At 42.3% G+C, this 16479-nt stretch overlaps 1 protein-coding gene across 1 annotated transcript in view; it reads left to right on the forward strand.

Moving 5' to 3' along the window:
* Positions 1 to 16479, forward strand: part of tex2 (testis expressed 2) — a 60678-nt gene that overhangs the window by 22027 nt on the left and 22172 nt on the right. Inside the window, exons 3-4 of the mRNA XM_041777755.1 lie at positions 11389 to 13144; positions 15891 to 16091. Of these exons, the coding sequence (XP_041633689.1) occupies positions 11414 to 13144; positions 15891 to 16091 (1932 nt within the window). The 5' untranslated portion in view covers positions 11389 to 11413. The remainder of the gene's footprint in view (positions 1 to 11388; positions 13145 to 15890; positions 16092 to 16479) is intronic.

Here is a 16479-nt window from a genome sequence, read left to right on the forward strand (position 1 = left end):
AACAAACACTCCTAGGAGACCAAGGTTACATGGTGACGGGGGAGCTGCCCTGCCAGACAAAAGGACCAAGAAGAAGATGAAAGCTTCACTGTTGGCATGGCAACCGCCAAATGATCTGCATGGCGAGGTTTGATGTTTGACGAGTTAACGCTGGATTCTGTGTCAGAGAGAGAGAGAGACAGAGAGGTAAAGAAAACCGGTTTGATCCAGCATGAGCGCTCTTTATCTCCCTGCCGGAGTTTGATTGTTTGATTCTCCTTTTCATTAAGAGCCCAAACATCAAACCTACGCTTCCTCCGTTTCCTCTGACGCCGCTCCAACTCACAACTCTGCCAGTCGATGCATCAGACCCCCAAGCAGATCTGCATTTGGAGGTTACACAAACGTATTAGTCCAGCAGGCATATTGACCTATCACACATCAATATTGAGTATCGGGTAGTCGGTGCTGTTCACTGTCAATATGATGGAGGTCTCCACTGGAACAGCAGCATCAAAACAGTCTCTAGAGTCTGCTGTGGAGACTTTTTCTCTGACATGCTTTTGTTTAAAAGCATCCTTTATTAAATTCATCCAGCAGCAGATTTTCTATCATACTTGCTGTTTCTTAAGAGGGAGGCGCTGTACTGTTTAATCATGGCTGTTCTTACTAATTCTTCACATATTGTTCCCATCATTGCTGACATCGTAGCCATAAATCCTTCAAAATAGGAGATACATTTCTAGCCATGACAGCCATAAATTTGTTGTTTTTCTGCATCCCTTTCTTCCCTCTACCCTCCTCCCCCTTTCCAACCCCAGATGTCCGTCAACATAAGTCTGGTTCTGCTTGAGGTTCCTGCCTGTTAATGGGGAGGTTTTTCTTACCACTGTAACGAGACTAAATGCTGCTAGCGCTGATCCCATCAGAGGGTTCGGTCTGGACCTGGAGACTTGCTGTCTTTGCAAAGTAGCTTGGGATAACTTTGATTATGAATTGGTGCTATAAAACAAATATTGATTGATTGTGTACGTAATGTTGTTGACAATAGAGATGTTCCAATACCATATTTTCCTTCCCGATACCAGTTCCGATACCATGGTGTTCGAATGGGGTTCTGGCAGAACTGTGGTTTCAACCTTCAGTTTATCAGACGTAGCGTTAGGGCTGAGGTGAGTCATGAGCTTTCCCCTGAAAACAGCTAAAGCGTACCAGCCAGTCAGCCGGAGGATGACGCTTGTTCTCCTGTGAACAGAGCAGCGAGGCTGAAAAACTTGCACCACCTTTCCCTTTGATTTCCTTTGTATTCCTGCGTGTTTATGTCCCCATGTGGGTTTTCTGAGTGTCTCTCTCGATGTGTTGAGACAAACACCTCGACAGCCTCCCTGCCCCTCCTTGAGCTATTTTAAGACGCTCGTCTTGTGTTGTTTTCTCGCCGTCTGAGTCAGGTCAGAGTTTCCCTCTTAAGTTGACACGGATGATCTGCTGCCTACACCGTGTCTTTTAAAGAATATTTCCATCTGTGATGCTCGTCTTTGTCATTTATCCACCTATGTCTTTGCTGGGTCTCTGTAAAGCTCATCTTCATGCACCTTACTGTACGTACTGTACTGTTCATAGTAACGCTGCTTTAACCATGGCGTGGGAAAGGCTTGTGATGTGTTCCATCAGTGTAATAGAGGACAGATGACCCACCCTAGCCCTTATGCCTTTCTGTTTCTCCTCATTTCCTTTGTTTCTCTGTTTGCATTCGTCCTTATCTGGGCGGCTGCTTACATAATGTAACCATGGAGCTCATTGTACAGGCCTGTATGAGCAACGACAGTACAATCAGCTGCTCCATCAGCCTCCTTTTCACTGTCCTCTCTGTATCCAAAATGTCATCCTCTCTTTCAGTGCCGACTTACTGTTACCCAACCTGCTTTACATTTTCCCTTCGCCTCAGCCGCATCCTCTCAGTATGCTGGAGATGTCAGCCTCTTTCTTTAACTTTTCTGTTTGATCTCCAAAATCTAGCATGCCGACCCAAATGGGGTCTGAAACTTTGAATATAAAAACAGCAAGGGTAGGCTAAATTGTAAAGCATGCAACTGAAGAACAGGCAGAACCGCTCCCTAAAACTAGATTGCTCTCAGCCTCAGGTGCAGAACAGGATGAATGCATGGAGGAGCATTTTAGAGAAGGCTGCTGTGTCACTACTAGTCAGATGAGTCCACCTTACCCTGCATTTCTTAAGCAGTTAGTGACTAATCCAGGCAAAGAGACAGAAAAGTCCCTTCACCCTTCCAGCTGACCTCATACCACTCCTAACATAACACACAAAAGACACTCAGAGACACCCACTCTCCCACTCTCTGTACCTCCACACTGTCTGGTGTTTGTCAGGTTATGTGACAGAGGCAGCCCAGTCGTATCTCACATCTATCAAAGCCATGAGAGGAGGAGGAGGAGGAAGAGTCCAGGTGAATCTGTCAGTAAATATGGAATCAGCTGCTGCGTCTGTCAGGTCTAATCCATCAGCTGCAGTTTCAGCGAGGAGAGAAAGAGCACAAATCTTTGAGGCACAGCTGGAGTTGTTAAACAAATTAAGAGCACTTCTTGGCTCTTAAATTAGAGTAAATTAAAGTGGTTTTCAGTGGATTATTTAGCTGAGAGAAGAGAGACGAGATGTGTCGAAGGAGGCACAAACTGTTGACTGTAAATACATCTCCATCTCTCTCCACACCCACTCCATCCTTCCCCGTAAAACACAAAAAACATGTTATTTTTCCATTTCTGAGCCCAAGTTTTTTTTTATTTTTTTGTTTTACAATAGGATCTAAGCTGCACAGCTTGGACAGGATTTATAAGTTACAGATTAGGGAGGTGTTGCAAATATAAAGATGGTAATTGAGATGTAGGGCTGGGCAATATGGGCCAAAAGTCATGGGTAGCTAATTTTTAGCTGAATAGTGTATTTATGATATATAGCTTGCAAATAACACAGATGCACAATATTGGATTTTTGCCAGAGGAGGACAGTGGATAGAGTCGGAAACAGGGACGAGAGCAGGGAAAGACATGCTGCAAAGTGCCACAGGCTGGATTCGGACCCAGGCTGCCCGCGTACATGGGTCATGCCTACATTGAGTCAGGAACACTAATGATAAATTTAACCATTTTATTGTAAAATGGTTTTTGTTTTACCTGGCAGATAAGGCTCTGCTCAAAAGAAGCTCCCTGGAATAGTAAAGCAAATACATTTATGACAGTGCATATTGAAAACAATGAAATTATTTCAGAAGCAATTAATCCATAGTAGCATGAATCTGAATATGAGGGTGCAACAAGGTTTAAGCAATAAAGGAGGAGGCTGGGGTGGAGGAGTTGGAGTTTTTTTCAGCAGCAGCAGCAGCGGAGTGGTGCATCCTTATAAATGCAAGCGGGTATTAGTGAGAAGTACGTCATATGTAAATGGACAGCTGTGTTGAGAGAAAGAGCTCTGATTGGTGTAGGAGCTGGGGGCAGTGATTGGTGTCAGCTGGTTGTGGCTGGGGGTATTACTTCTGTGAACTAATGCTAAGCTTCATCAATATTAGGCAGACTGAACTAGGGAAAAATTATTAAAAAGCTCTAATTGCAGTTATTTTTGCTCATTTTGCATTTTTTTATAAATTGCTTTATTGAAGGGATAATCATTTTTATGTCACTTGTTTTGATTAAGAAAAAATTACATTACACTTTTGCACACCTTTCTAAAAAAAAGATACTTGAATGTTTGCATAATCTGCTGATATCGTCTGTAAATATTGGCCATATGCACAAATAAGTTAGTGGAGTTTGGGACTGGACCAGCAGACCTGCACCAGCTGCAGTCTTTATCTTTAGTCCGCATTATTCCTTTCACTTAAAAGTCTGTTTTAAGGACAGAAATGTGTAAATTTGTTCATCCTCAGACTTTGAATAGTGTTCCCAAGGACTGTCTGGACTAGAGATGGGGCAATTGATCAAAATTTTCATTAAACTGCAATCTGTCCTAATGCAATTTTCAAATTGCAGAAGGTGCAATATCTCTTTAACCTGAAATCTGTCTAAATGCCTTTAGCTTGTAGCACAGTTCACAAAATTCCTCCTTTCCCTTTTTTTGTAGATTTTTCTTGATCAAAACGAGAGTGACATAAAATGATCATTCCCTTCAACACAACGATTCATGTTAAATTTGCAAAATTAGTGGAAATAATCACAATTAGACTTTTTTTTCTGTAGCCCTTCTTTGATCTATCTAATAATACAATGGTTACAGTATAGAATCATTTATTGCTTATGTTTGTGGGAAAATACACAAGATGAGAAGCTTATAGAATTATTTCATATTAAACCACAATTGCAATATTTGGGGAAAAAAATTCACAGATTATTTTCCCAAGTTGTTCAAGCCTAGTCCAGACTACATTTGAATATCAGTTTGATCGGTATCAGCTTAAATTAATTTGTAAATATGTTGGTATATTGGATATCAGCAAAAGTTCAGTATTGTGCATCCCTGATTGTGACCTTATGGCTTTAATGGTGCCTGAATTTAGTGGCTTCTGCAGCAACCAGCACTGGCGTTTCATGAACAGTAAACTTCAGATCATTTCTGATCTTTTATTTACCTCCTGAAAAAAATAATGAGTGTTTTTGCTGTAGATTGCAGTTTGACTTTAGAGCAGACCACAGAGTTGCACCTTCACATAATGCATGAGTATGTTTACATTTAAATAGTGAGTCCTTTTATGACAGGTTCTTTATTTGACAACTGAGGGATTTATCGCATCTTCACACGCAGTGATGCTGCTGCTGGAAACAGAAACACACTCAAGGTATTTTTTATAAACATCCACACTTTACTGATATTTTTCACAAATGTATTAAAAGAGATACAGTGGCTGTTTTTCGACTATCCCTGGATGTGATCTTAGTGTTGTACTACCCAGAGGTAACATGCATGGGGAACACTTTGCATGAATTATAACAGCCTTAACCTCAGAATGAGGATGCATGTAACGTCTGGGGTGAGTGTGATGCTTTCCTATAGAAGAGGGAAGTGAATACTAACAGTTTCAGATTATGGTTTATGATAAAAATGATTTCCTCTTCCTGAGGCTTTCATTTTTCTTCCCTCCCAGAGTAATGGCTGCCATCTTTTGGGTCAGGCAGAAACGCTTGACTAGAGTAAAGTTTTAAGAAGTTGTCACATTTCAAGTCCAGTAAAATATGTAGGTGAATCCCATAAAAGAAAAGCCCTGAAAATTCAGATAAACAACAAATAACATAGAAAAAACATAACAGAGAAACTGAGATGCATGCTTTAACGCCAATTTAATCACCAGAAATCAAACAAGGACAATTTTTTCAACTAGTATAGTCCCCCTTTATTGCAGCAGGTCAGGTCCTGGAATCCCAATCACCCCAACAATAGATAAAAAAGAAAAGTCTCCCGATTAGTCCTGTCCCCCTTTAATATTTGAGTTCAGGCAATTGTAACATCTAGAAATATTTGTTTTCTGTTCTGTTCTGTGCAGTGTGTTACCATACCTGTTCTATTTTCTGCCTTTCTCCCCAGTTTTCTGTTTGTTCTGCATCCCTGTCTGCTCTCTATTCATCCTCTCCTGTCGTTTTTTATCCTGCTTCTTTTAACCTCTCTCCCTTTCTCCCCTTATCCCTGTGTGCTTGCTTTAGCTGATTAAAGTGGCCCAGCTTGCTTTGATTAATTGGATCAGTCTTGTGTCCGTGCCAGGCTTGACTCCTCTTCTCCTCTTCTTCATCCACATGCAGCTAAAACAAACACCGGGCTTTTAATGGCAGCTGTGCACTGATGGCAGGGAAACCTGTGGGTGTGTCAGCAAATATGCATGGCGTCCAATCAGGGGAGTAGAAGACATGTTTCTGTCATATGATTTAGTATCTATGCAACAAGGAGCCAGCTGTTGGGGCATTTGATCAGGATGCCTCCTGGGTGCCTGCTTATGGAGGTTTTCCGGGCCTGTCCAACTGGGAGGAGACCCTGAGGCAGACCCAGAACCTGCTAAAGGGATTATATATCCCATGTAGCCTGGGATAAAGACACACACTAACAAAACAACAAAGAAGTTAATCAGGGGCTCACCTAAAAATGTGCTGTTCTGTTTCAAATAATAGCATCTTCTATGTTGTTCATCAGATCCAGATATAAATACCTGGAAGTAAAAGCTGAAATGTTGATCTCTTGTCTCATATTCATCTTTTGATGTCAAACCCAAATGTTTTTAGTCTTCGGCAAAAATAAAGGAATTGGCTTCACTGTTTCCAACACTTACGGAGGGGGGTGTATCAGCTGACTGAACCTTGTGGGGTGAGCGACTGAGTAATGAAACAGCGCTTCTGTGTTAGCCACTGTAGCTAGCTCCAGCTTGAATGCCAGTTTCCTTTCCTCCGTCCTTTATCATTATTTAATCCACATTTAAAGAGCCAAACTGTGACCAAATGAAAAACAATTTGGGAGCCAAATAACCAGCTCTACTAAACTGAGCCAAACTATCTGGATCTCTAACAAGACACTGATTTCCCTTCACAACCAGCAAGACTAGCGAGCGAGACCGGTCGATCTTTGTCTCATGCCTCACCTATGGTCATGAACTCTGGGTAGTGACTGAAAGAATAAGATCGTGTGTTCAAGCGATTGAGATTCCTTAGGAGGCTGGCTGGGCTTAACCCTTAGACATGAGCTTGGACATCTGGAAGGATCTCAAAATAGAGCTGCTGCTCCTTCACGTTGAAAGGAGCAAGTTGAGGTGATTCGGGCATCTGACTAGGATTCCTCCTAGTCACCTCCCTGTGGAGGTTTTCCAGGCATGTCCAAATGGAAGGAGACCCCAAGGTAGACCAAGATCATGCAGGAGGGATTATCTCATCTGGCCTGGGAATGCCTCGAAATCCTGAAGGAGGACTTGGAAAATGTTCCTGGGGAGAGATGTCTGGGTTGACTTGCTTAGCCTGCTGCCACCGTGACCTGACCCTGGGTAAGCAGAAGAAAATGGATGGATAGATGGACGAACAGGTGAGACTAGAGGTTGATGACCACACACGTGTTGTGTGACACCGCTCCTCTGTGCTTTAGATAGAGGCTTTTTAATTCCTGCCTGCTGCTGTTTCTGTTACTTCTTGAAACTTTTTTTGTTTTTGTTTTTGCTGGAATATTTCTCTTCTTGAAGGACACTAAAGTATCTTAAGGATTAAGGATGTTTGTGTTTTCACACTTGAACGTTTGTCATAATCCTGAACAGCTCAAACATGACCTTTTGGTAGCATTTCTCCATGCAGAAATCACTACTTGCCCCCCAAATGTTCTCTGCTGTTTGCGTGGCATCATCTGCAAAGACAATTTCATTCAGTACAGTATGTTACAATACTATAGGATTTGATATGTGAATATTTGATGGTAACATATATGGCCCTAGATAATACCAATATGGCGGTTCTTCAATAAACGTTATCTTTCAAGACTTATGCAGAATTATACCTCATGGTATTTGGTTTTCCACAGAAAGCTTAACAGTGTCATGATGCAGAACCACATTGTGTGAAACTGGATCAGAAATCTGTTTTCAGTGCAGGATTTATTTTGTACCAGGATGCCCATGAAATATTGTATCAGTGTTTAGTCTCCCCTACAAATGTCAGTTAAAGAATATAATGTTATTTCAATGGTTTTGCCTGTTTTGTTGTAGAAAGCTGTCCTTCTTTTGTCTTTTGGCTGCCGTCTTCTAAACCCTGACACCAGGAAAACTTGGAACAGTCCTCCTCTGCTCACCTCCACAGTGTTAAAGTCCGTCCTTCAGCCTTTAATGAAAACAACAGCACTTCTTTCTCCGTGGCCTTGTCTCCACACTCATCTATCCTCCTCTCTGTCACTTTCACTCTTTTGTGTTGTCCTCCCTGTTCTCTGACTTTCTCCTGTCTTTGAGTGAATTCCACCTAAAAGGCTCGTCTCTGAAAGGTCGTCAGCAGCCTCCTCAGACCCCCTGCGGGTCTTCCTCTTTCTCCTTTTTGCTGCTCTTTTCTCTGTTTCTCTCTTTCCCTGTCTTTATTGGATCTCCTTTGCCCTTAGCAAAGCCAGGGCTGAATCAACACACGCTCAAAACCCCGATATAGCACAGCCAAGTGAGTGTCTGGCTGGGAAAGTCAAATGCTCTGTTATTACATCCCAGTAAATACAATCTCTGGAGATGCAGTGCCAACCAGAGAACCCCCCACAGGCCGCCCGGGCTTTCTCAGAAACTCAGACGACATCCCTGTAGTTTCTCTGCTGTCCCTCCTACTATTACATTTTTATCAACAGTCAGAGAGCCGCAGTGACTCTGTGCATGGGTCTGTATTTGTGTATGTGCTTGTTTTGTTCTGCCTGTTTGATAATGCTAACCAGGGATGATGGCCTCTACGCGATGTGGAAGAATAAGCAGGCACAATAACTCAATAACAACTCCAGGCCTCATTCAGTGAAATCACTGCATGATGGATGACTACGGCTCCGCTGTGTTCAGACTGCACAATAGATTCCTTGTCCTCGTGATCACTGGAGCCTAACAGCTTCTTTGTTGGTGATTAGGTCCTGCAGATTGCTATGCTTGGGTGGGGGAATGAGGGTCTATTGTATTTATGTATTTACGCTAGTACAGTAAAGCACAGGAATCATGGAACACATAAGGCTGAAAGAAAGTGCATGGACACAGTGATGTAAGAATACTTCATGGCAAGTCACTTTGAAGTGTAGAACCCATTGCCAAAAAAGTTAGGACACTGTAAAATGTAAATAAAAACAGAATGCAATGATTTTCAAATCTCATAAACCCATATTTTATTCACAGTAGGGCATAAAAAATTATTCTGAAACTGATGCATTTTTCCATTTCATGAAAATTATAAGCTAATTTTGAATTTGATGGCAGCAACACATCTCAAAAAAAGTAGGGATGGCCAAAACTCTGGAAATTAGCTCCCAAACTCTTCTCCTGTGAAGCCATGCTGTTGTTATAGATGTGGTATGTAGTTTAGCATTGTCTTGCTGAAATAGCCAAGGCCTTCCCTGAAAGAGACGTTGTCCAGGTGGGTGCAAACCTCTACATAATTTCCAGCATTGGTAGTGCCATTCAAATGTGTGGGCCGCCCTGCCATAGGCACTAATGCAACCCTACACCATCAGAGATGCAGGCTATGGTAATAAACTGGACGGTCTCTCTTTTTCAGGACACAGTGTCAGTGGTTTCCAAAAAGGATTTCAAATTTTGATTAATCTGACCACAGAGCAGTTTTCCATTTTACCTTAGTCTTTTATAAATGAGCTTTGGCACAGATAAGACAGAAGTGTTCCCTGATCTTTTTCACATATGGCTTCTTCTTTGCATGATGCAGCTTTACCTGGATTTATGGATGGCATGGCTAACTGTATTGACAGTGCCGTCTAGAAGTGTTTCTGAGCCCATCCAGTGATTTCTAGTGCAAAATCATGCCTGTTTTTAATGCAGTGCTGCACGAGGGCCCAAAATCACCAGCCTCCAATATTGACCTTCAGCCTTGTCTGTTGTGCACAGAAATTTCTCCAGATTCACTGAATCTTTTGACGATATTATGGACTGTAGATGGTGGGATATTCAAATTCTTAACAAATTTACATTAGGGAACTTTTTTTTTTCTTTTTAATTGTTCCACAGTTTTTAGATTCAGTTTTTTGCTTATCAGTGAACCTTTTTTTCTGTTTTTACTTCTGAGAGACTCTGCCTGTCTAAAATGCTCCTTTTATACCCAGTCATGTTACTGACCTGTTGCCAACTAGTTGCTGCTTTAGCTGTTTTTCATCAGTACCACTTACTTTTCTGGATTTGTTGCCCCGTCCCTACTTTTTTGAGACATGTTGCTGCCATAAATTTCAAAATTAGCTAATATTTATCATGAAATGGTAAAATAACTCAGTTTCAACATCTGATATGTTGTTTATGTTTCATTGTGAATACAATTTGGGTTTGAGATTTCATAACACAAGTCATTGCATTCTGTTTTTATTTACTTATCACACAGTCCTCCAGGTTTTTTTTGTACTGGGGTTGAATCATTTTAAATAAACAGGGACACAAAGTCTTAAGAATGTTCTTTTTCCTTGTGTTGTAATGAAAATGTGAAGAAATGAGTGCTTCCTGGACTCAAAAAGTAATTTTTAAAAGCAGGAACTTAAGCGCCCTTAGCTTTAGAGAGCACTAATGACAAAACCAAGAACGTTTGTCAGGGAAATCTCTGAGCTTAACTGCTGTTGGGAAATCAACTTCGCTTGAACTCCTTAAAAGTGCAAATACTAATGCACTATCTGGGGATTGCTAGACACAAGCGAGTCATTTTGTACATGCTGTCCTGCATATTTTTCAAAAGTTGATGCATCCTGTGAAAGTTGTCTGTATATTATGTATAAAAGTATTAAATATGATAGTTAACAGAATGAACACTTTGAAGCTGTCTCTTTGTCAGTCATGGTTTCTGGCATCGAGGTGCAGAGCTCACTGATTAAAAAATGTTAAAGTCAGGATTTGAAAAATACATTTTTTTGCATTCATTTGATGCTCAACTCAAGACACTGGCGCTGCCTCAAATTGCCAATGTTTGTTATGACATGCAAATTTTTGTAGTTCAAACATGCAAATAAGATCTAATTGTAGTTAAATATCACAATTCAGCAATTATTCTCCTGTGACTGCTGGATATGTGCAGGAGGTCCGCCTCAGCTCCACCTCTGTCTGTTTGTATGTTGACCAAAATTTCATTTGAGACAGTGTTTTCAATGCCTCCACTGCCATGGATAAACTCAGGTGCAGTCTGCCCCCTGTGGAGGCTTCACATAACTTAAATGTGGAGCACCTTTCAAATGTGATCTGAAAAAAGTCATTCATCATGTTGGCAAAGTCGGGTGAGAGAGTGAGCAGGAGACTTGTAAGACAGGGAGAGGGCAGACCCGAGAGTGGCTCAGTCTGTCAGCTACAGCCGCTCTTTATAAGGGATAATGGAGAGGGGGGCATGGACGTACCTGTCCAGTCCTTCCACTGTAGGATTAATTAAGAGCTGGTTTTCTTCTTCCTGTGTGCTGTGAGTCCAGAACATGTAGGAATATTCAGAAGGAATTTATCTCTCCGTGCTGTTTTGTACTACATGGTACTTTTTTGTTCACTTACAGGTTTTTATGTGGATAAATGTGCAAAAAAAGGAATATGCAAAATATTTGACAATGTTGACACTTTGCTTTATAGAGCATTTAGTCATGATAATGGTTCACATCTCTATTGTCCAAATACTTTTCTACACCGGTGTTTCAACATTGTGTCAGCATCAATGGTTATTAAAAGTGCCCTCTTCTGTCTCTGTCTCCTCCAGGCTGTAAGCCCTGTGCAGGGTGGTGATGAGCACTCAGGGCGGCAGCAGCAGGGGAAGTGGCCAGCATGCCGACACTACTCCCCCTCGCCAGGCCCCGGGACCCAAGCTGCAGGTACAGCGCTCCCTCTCCCGCGACACCATCACCATCCACTTCTCCGCTCTGGGGAAGGAGGAAGACGATGAGGAAGAGGAGCTGTATGGGGTTCCTCTCGGATCGGATGGCGCTAAATCCGGCCTTGACAGAGCTGGGGAAGCACATGCTTTAGGCGCGGATGAGCAGTCCGTCGCTACAGCGTTGGAGGCCAAGGAGGAGCTGCTGTTTGAGTGTAGTGGTGGGGAGACTACGTCGGGGGTGGCTGTACTTCCTGTCTCATCCACCACCTTGTCCGCTCAGTCCTCAGACCTTCAACCACACACGCCATCTCCAGCTATGATCATCATCCCCACTTCCGCCCACTCCCATCTGAGCTCCAATCCTCCTGCCAGCTCCTCCTGGCCCCTGGATCGACCCTTAGTCAATCCCCCCGCCACAAGCTCCAGCTCCTCGTCCCCTTGCAAGTCTGCGGCACTGTCCTCCTCCAAACCGTTCCTTAGCCTGGTTAGGTCTTTGTCCAATGACGTGGAGACTAGAGAAACCACCGCAGCTCCTACTGCGAATGCACCATCCCATACGAGGCACCGCCACTTAATGAAATCTTTTGTTAAGTCTCTTTCCACGGACACTTCGAAGCCTGAACATCAGGACGTGCCTCTCCAACACTATCATAACCAACAGCAAGTACAGTCATCCCAGCGGGCTCCTCCTCGCAACATTCAGCTCTTCAAACAGTTCTCCCAGCCTCGCCTATCCTCCTGTCCTGTTGTCACTCAAGCTGGTGGAGACTCCAAAACAGCCCCTTCTTCCCCCATCATGTCCCCAGACGGTCGGTCTTTCTTCAAAGTCCAGGAGGTGGAGGCCAGGATTGAGGACACGAAGCGGCGGCTGTCAGAGGTGATGTCCGACCCCCTGCAGCTTTTCAGTAAGATCATGGGGGATGAGTCTGGCGTGGGTGCTGCAGGAAGTGCCACTCATCGAGCTAAATTGCTGTCTTCAAGTGCATCAGAGCTCAGCGGAGTGACCACCGTGAACGGGCACGCAGAAAGCAACAACAACTACAGCATCAAGGAGGAGGAAGGCGTCGAAGGCGAAGATGACGAAGAAGAAACCCCCACAGGGAAGGGTTCGGACTCTGTTTTCTTCTCCTTTCCATCGTTGGCACCAGCCCCAGTCCTAACCCAGACCAATTTCCCCAAATCTCCATCCCTAACTTTAGGACGATGCTCAATGTCTGCGCTGGTTGCCCGACAGGAAGACGAGGACTTTTGTGAACTGTACAGCGAAGACTTTGATATTTGTACGGATACAGAAACCCCAGACGGGGATCCTCTAGGCTCCAGGCAGCCTCACGCTGACAGCACGGGGTTGTGTAGTGAACTTGACACGGAGGAGGAGGAGAAAGTGGACGAGGAGTTAGAGAGCATACCTGTGACTGGTCTGATCTTCCTGACGCAGTTGGTTTACTGGTATTTGGTCCTCCCAGTGCCTCCTTATGTTTGTGCAGTGGTGCACGGGATCGTAGCTGGATTTATGATAGTGATGCTGATCCTCTGGCTGTCCTCGTCTCGACGCTCATCGTCAGGGATGAGAAGATGGAGGCGAAGGATAGAGCAGTGGAACGTGGCCCAGCTTGACATCAAGGAACCAGGGATATTTAAGGTAAGGCTGCTGCTGGGGGGGTCAAACTCAGTCACTGCAGGGGCCAGATTCTGAATTCAGGTCTAACCTGAGAGCCTAACAGGGTCAACATTTCACCATAAACTGTCAACCTTATTTACAACAGTGATGCATTATGGGAAAAAATACTTGGCACTGATGATCAATGATTTTGGGACTAAAAAAAGATGACATAACTTAAAAGGCTCAAAACCTGAGTTTAATAAAAAAGTCCTGTTTGATAGTTCAAAAGGACAAAACATGAAAATAAAAGCCAGAATACTGGTTCTAAAAGGGAAATGTATGAGATAAAATGAAAAATCGTGAGTTTTAATGGCCAAAATATGAGATAAAAGTGGAAATCATGAGTTCAAAAGGTCAAAATATGACAATAAAAAACAGAATGTTTTAAAAGGCAAATACATGAGATCAAATTCGAAATCATGAGTTTAAAGGCCAAAATATGAAATAAAAGTGGAAATCATGTCTATTGAAGGCCAAAATATGAGATAAAATTGAAATTCATAAGTTTTAAAGGCCAAAATATGAGCTAAATGTGGAAATCATATCTTTCTAAAGGTCAAAATATGAGTAAAAATTCAAAATTATGAGTTTAAAGGCCTAAATATATAAAACAAAAGCTGAAATTGTGGGTTTTAAAGGCCAAAATATGAGTTTTATTTTTAAATTGTGTGTCTAAATTCCCAAATCATGAGTTTCAAAAGGTCAAAATATTTAAGAAAAATACATCATAAGTTTAAGTCATAATTGCGAGATGCAAAATTGAAAATATGAATGAAAACAAAAAATGTATTTTCCCACATTCCTGTCGTTTTATCTCATTATTTTGACCAACCAAGAATCTTTTTAATCATCAAGGTTAAGTTACATTTTTATACTGGGGGAAGTCTGCAGACCTCGTACCTCTTATAATAAAAATTTGATATGATGATGTCAGATTTGGCCCCTGAGCCTTGAGTTTGACACCCCTGATTTAAAGCTGTGGTTTGGAACTGATGGGTCTGCAGACGTTTTATAAAATAACATCAGCATTTTTGCTTAATGTGATGAAAAGACCTGCAAAAGTGAAGGTGCCATGTAGCGCACAGGATGCAAAATGTATCATCAAGCTTAAGCTGAGTGGTCAGGGCAGAGTGAAGTTTGTGTCCCTTAGAGCTTTGTTTTTGTATCTTTGTCTACATTTCTTTATCTTGAAACACTTGCTGAGTGCTGAAATTTCCCCTGTTGTTCCTGTTGAATTGGCTTCTCCCTCACAGCCTCCTGTGGGACTGATAAGGTGGGAGTTTGGATGAGAATTAAACTCCCCGTAGCCTCGTGGGGGCCCGTGGAAACATATTGAGGTTATATTAGAATTACAGTTGAGCTCTGAGCCAAATATTCAGAATGAGAACACCAACATGTCTGCCGTCTGTTCTCAGTTAACCCCACTCAGCGCTGTAGAAACTACTCTAGAGGAGGGATGTTTAGGAGTTATGTAAGCCTGTGTACTTGTATGTTTGTGTGCTTCAGTGAGTACCAAGCTGTTGCACAGGAGAGACACGTGGCTGGAGGGCACAGCTGTTCCAGAAGAGAAACTCTGATTGTGCAGGACATTAAACATGCATAAATAACACTGGAAAGCTCCCTTTTTCCTTCTTGTACCTCCCTACGCCTCTAGATCAGCTTAAACATCAGATGCCCTGCTTTGACCTCTGTGATGCTGCACCTTTGTGAAAGAATTTTGTCTACAAGTTGTCTGACAACTCTCTGGATTATTGGTTATGGGAGCCCTGAGCTGACATATCCATACAATTTATTCACTCTTAAAGTAAAGTAAGTAAATAACATGCTACTTCAAGCAGGCTATGGAGTCAAGCGCTGCCATATAATCGAGATCATCAGCTGATGACCAGCTGATTGCCCCTAAGCACGCCATTGGCTAATCTCACTCATGCTGCCATATTTAACCTGCTCTAGCCTGGCTACGTTTTGCTGCTCCCTTAGCAAGCTGCTTTTTGCAGCCCTCTTCCACCCCAGCTCCTCCTTTATGCTACATCCGACTTAATCAATGTCATTCTCATGCAGTTGATGCCTGCTTTGCCCGGGGTTTATTGCTGCTTCTTGCCTGCAGCTTTTGGTGATTTAAAACAGGCAGTTTTCATTTGTGGTGTCTAAAATTTACATATTTGTTTCTGTGGCATGATAACAGGTGTCTATTTTTACTAAATTCATAGAGGTACAAAATTCTGGTATTTTGACAACCTTCATTTGGCCCATCACTGCTGCCAGCCTTGTTTTTTTTCCCATTTATCTAGCAGTAAATGGAACATCATCCTGTTCTCATGGGAAAACCAGAATTTTCTATGCCAAGGTAATTATTAATCTTGGCATAGAAAAATATAAATAAATACCCAATAGCAGGCATTGATTTCATATTGTTTTAGATAGATTTGGCTATCCCATTTTTGCTTGCCTGTAAGAAACAGGAAATTACTTAGAATAAAACAACTAAATCACCAGTGCATCAAAAATCTCAATTATGGAGAGGATGACATAGTCATGCTTTATGTTTTTCAATCTTTTTCCCTCTTGACATAGTAAGTAGTATTATTTGGACTCCATTCACCTGTTTGGAGTTACACAATAAGTTGTAAATCTTCTGATGAAAAATCTCCTTTTCTTATCTGTTCAGGATGTTTGATTCCACCTCAGTGTCAGTAGCATCTTCTTCTCTCCCTCCGTCTCTCAGGGCTGGATGAATGAGATCCACAGCTACGACCCGGAGATGTATCACGCCACCCTGACCCACTCTGTTTACGTCCGCCTTGAGGGCTCGGTCCTGCGTCTGTCCAAGCCCAACAGGAACATCTCCCGCCGTGCCACACACAACGAGCCTAAACCAGACGTCACCTACATCAGCCAGAAGATCTATGACCTCACTGACAGCAAGGTACCCTGGGTGTTTATGTGGTCAAAGAGAAGAAGAAGAAGAGGGGCATGCGTGAGAAATGTTTCAGGGGGAGATTAACAGATGGGCACAGGTTAGCAAAAATGTAACTCTGTTGACTGTTAGTCGATTAATCTACATTTACAGAGTCTACACATAGATACACAGACTTTGTCTGCGCTGACCAGCTCCCATCAACATTTTTGTGATTAGTTTTTTGTCTTTGTCTTTATTAAACATTCAATGGAAATTTTTCCTACAAAGAATTCCATGCAAATTCCCTAAAATATCCAGACTGCAAATTATTCTGACATTTCAGGCTTAAACTTCAATGGACATTTTGGACAATTATCTAAAAATTCAAATAAAAGAAGTATGGAGTTTGTTGTAG

This window comes from Cheilinus undulatus, linkage group 21 (assembly GCF_018320785.1).
Source record: "Cheilinus undulatus linkage group 21, ASM1832078v1, whole genome shotgun sequence".
Lineage (NCBI taxonomy): Eukaryota > Metazoa > Chordata > Actinopteri > Labriformes > Labridae > Cheilinus > Cheilinus undulatus.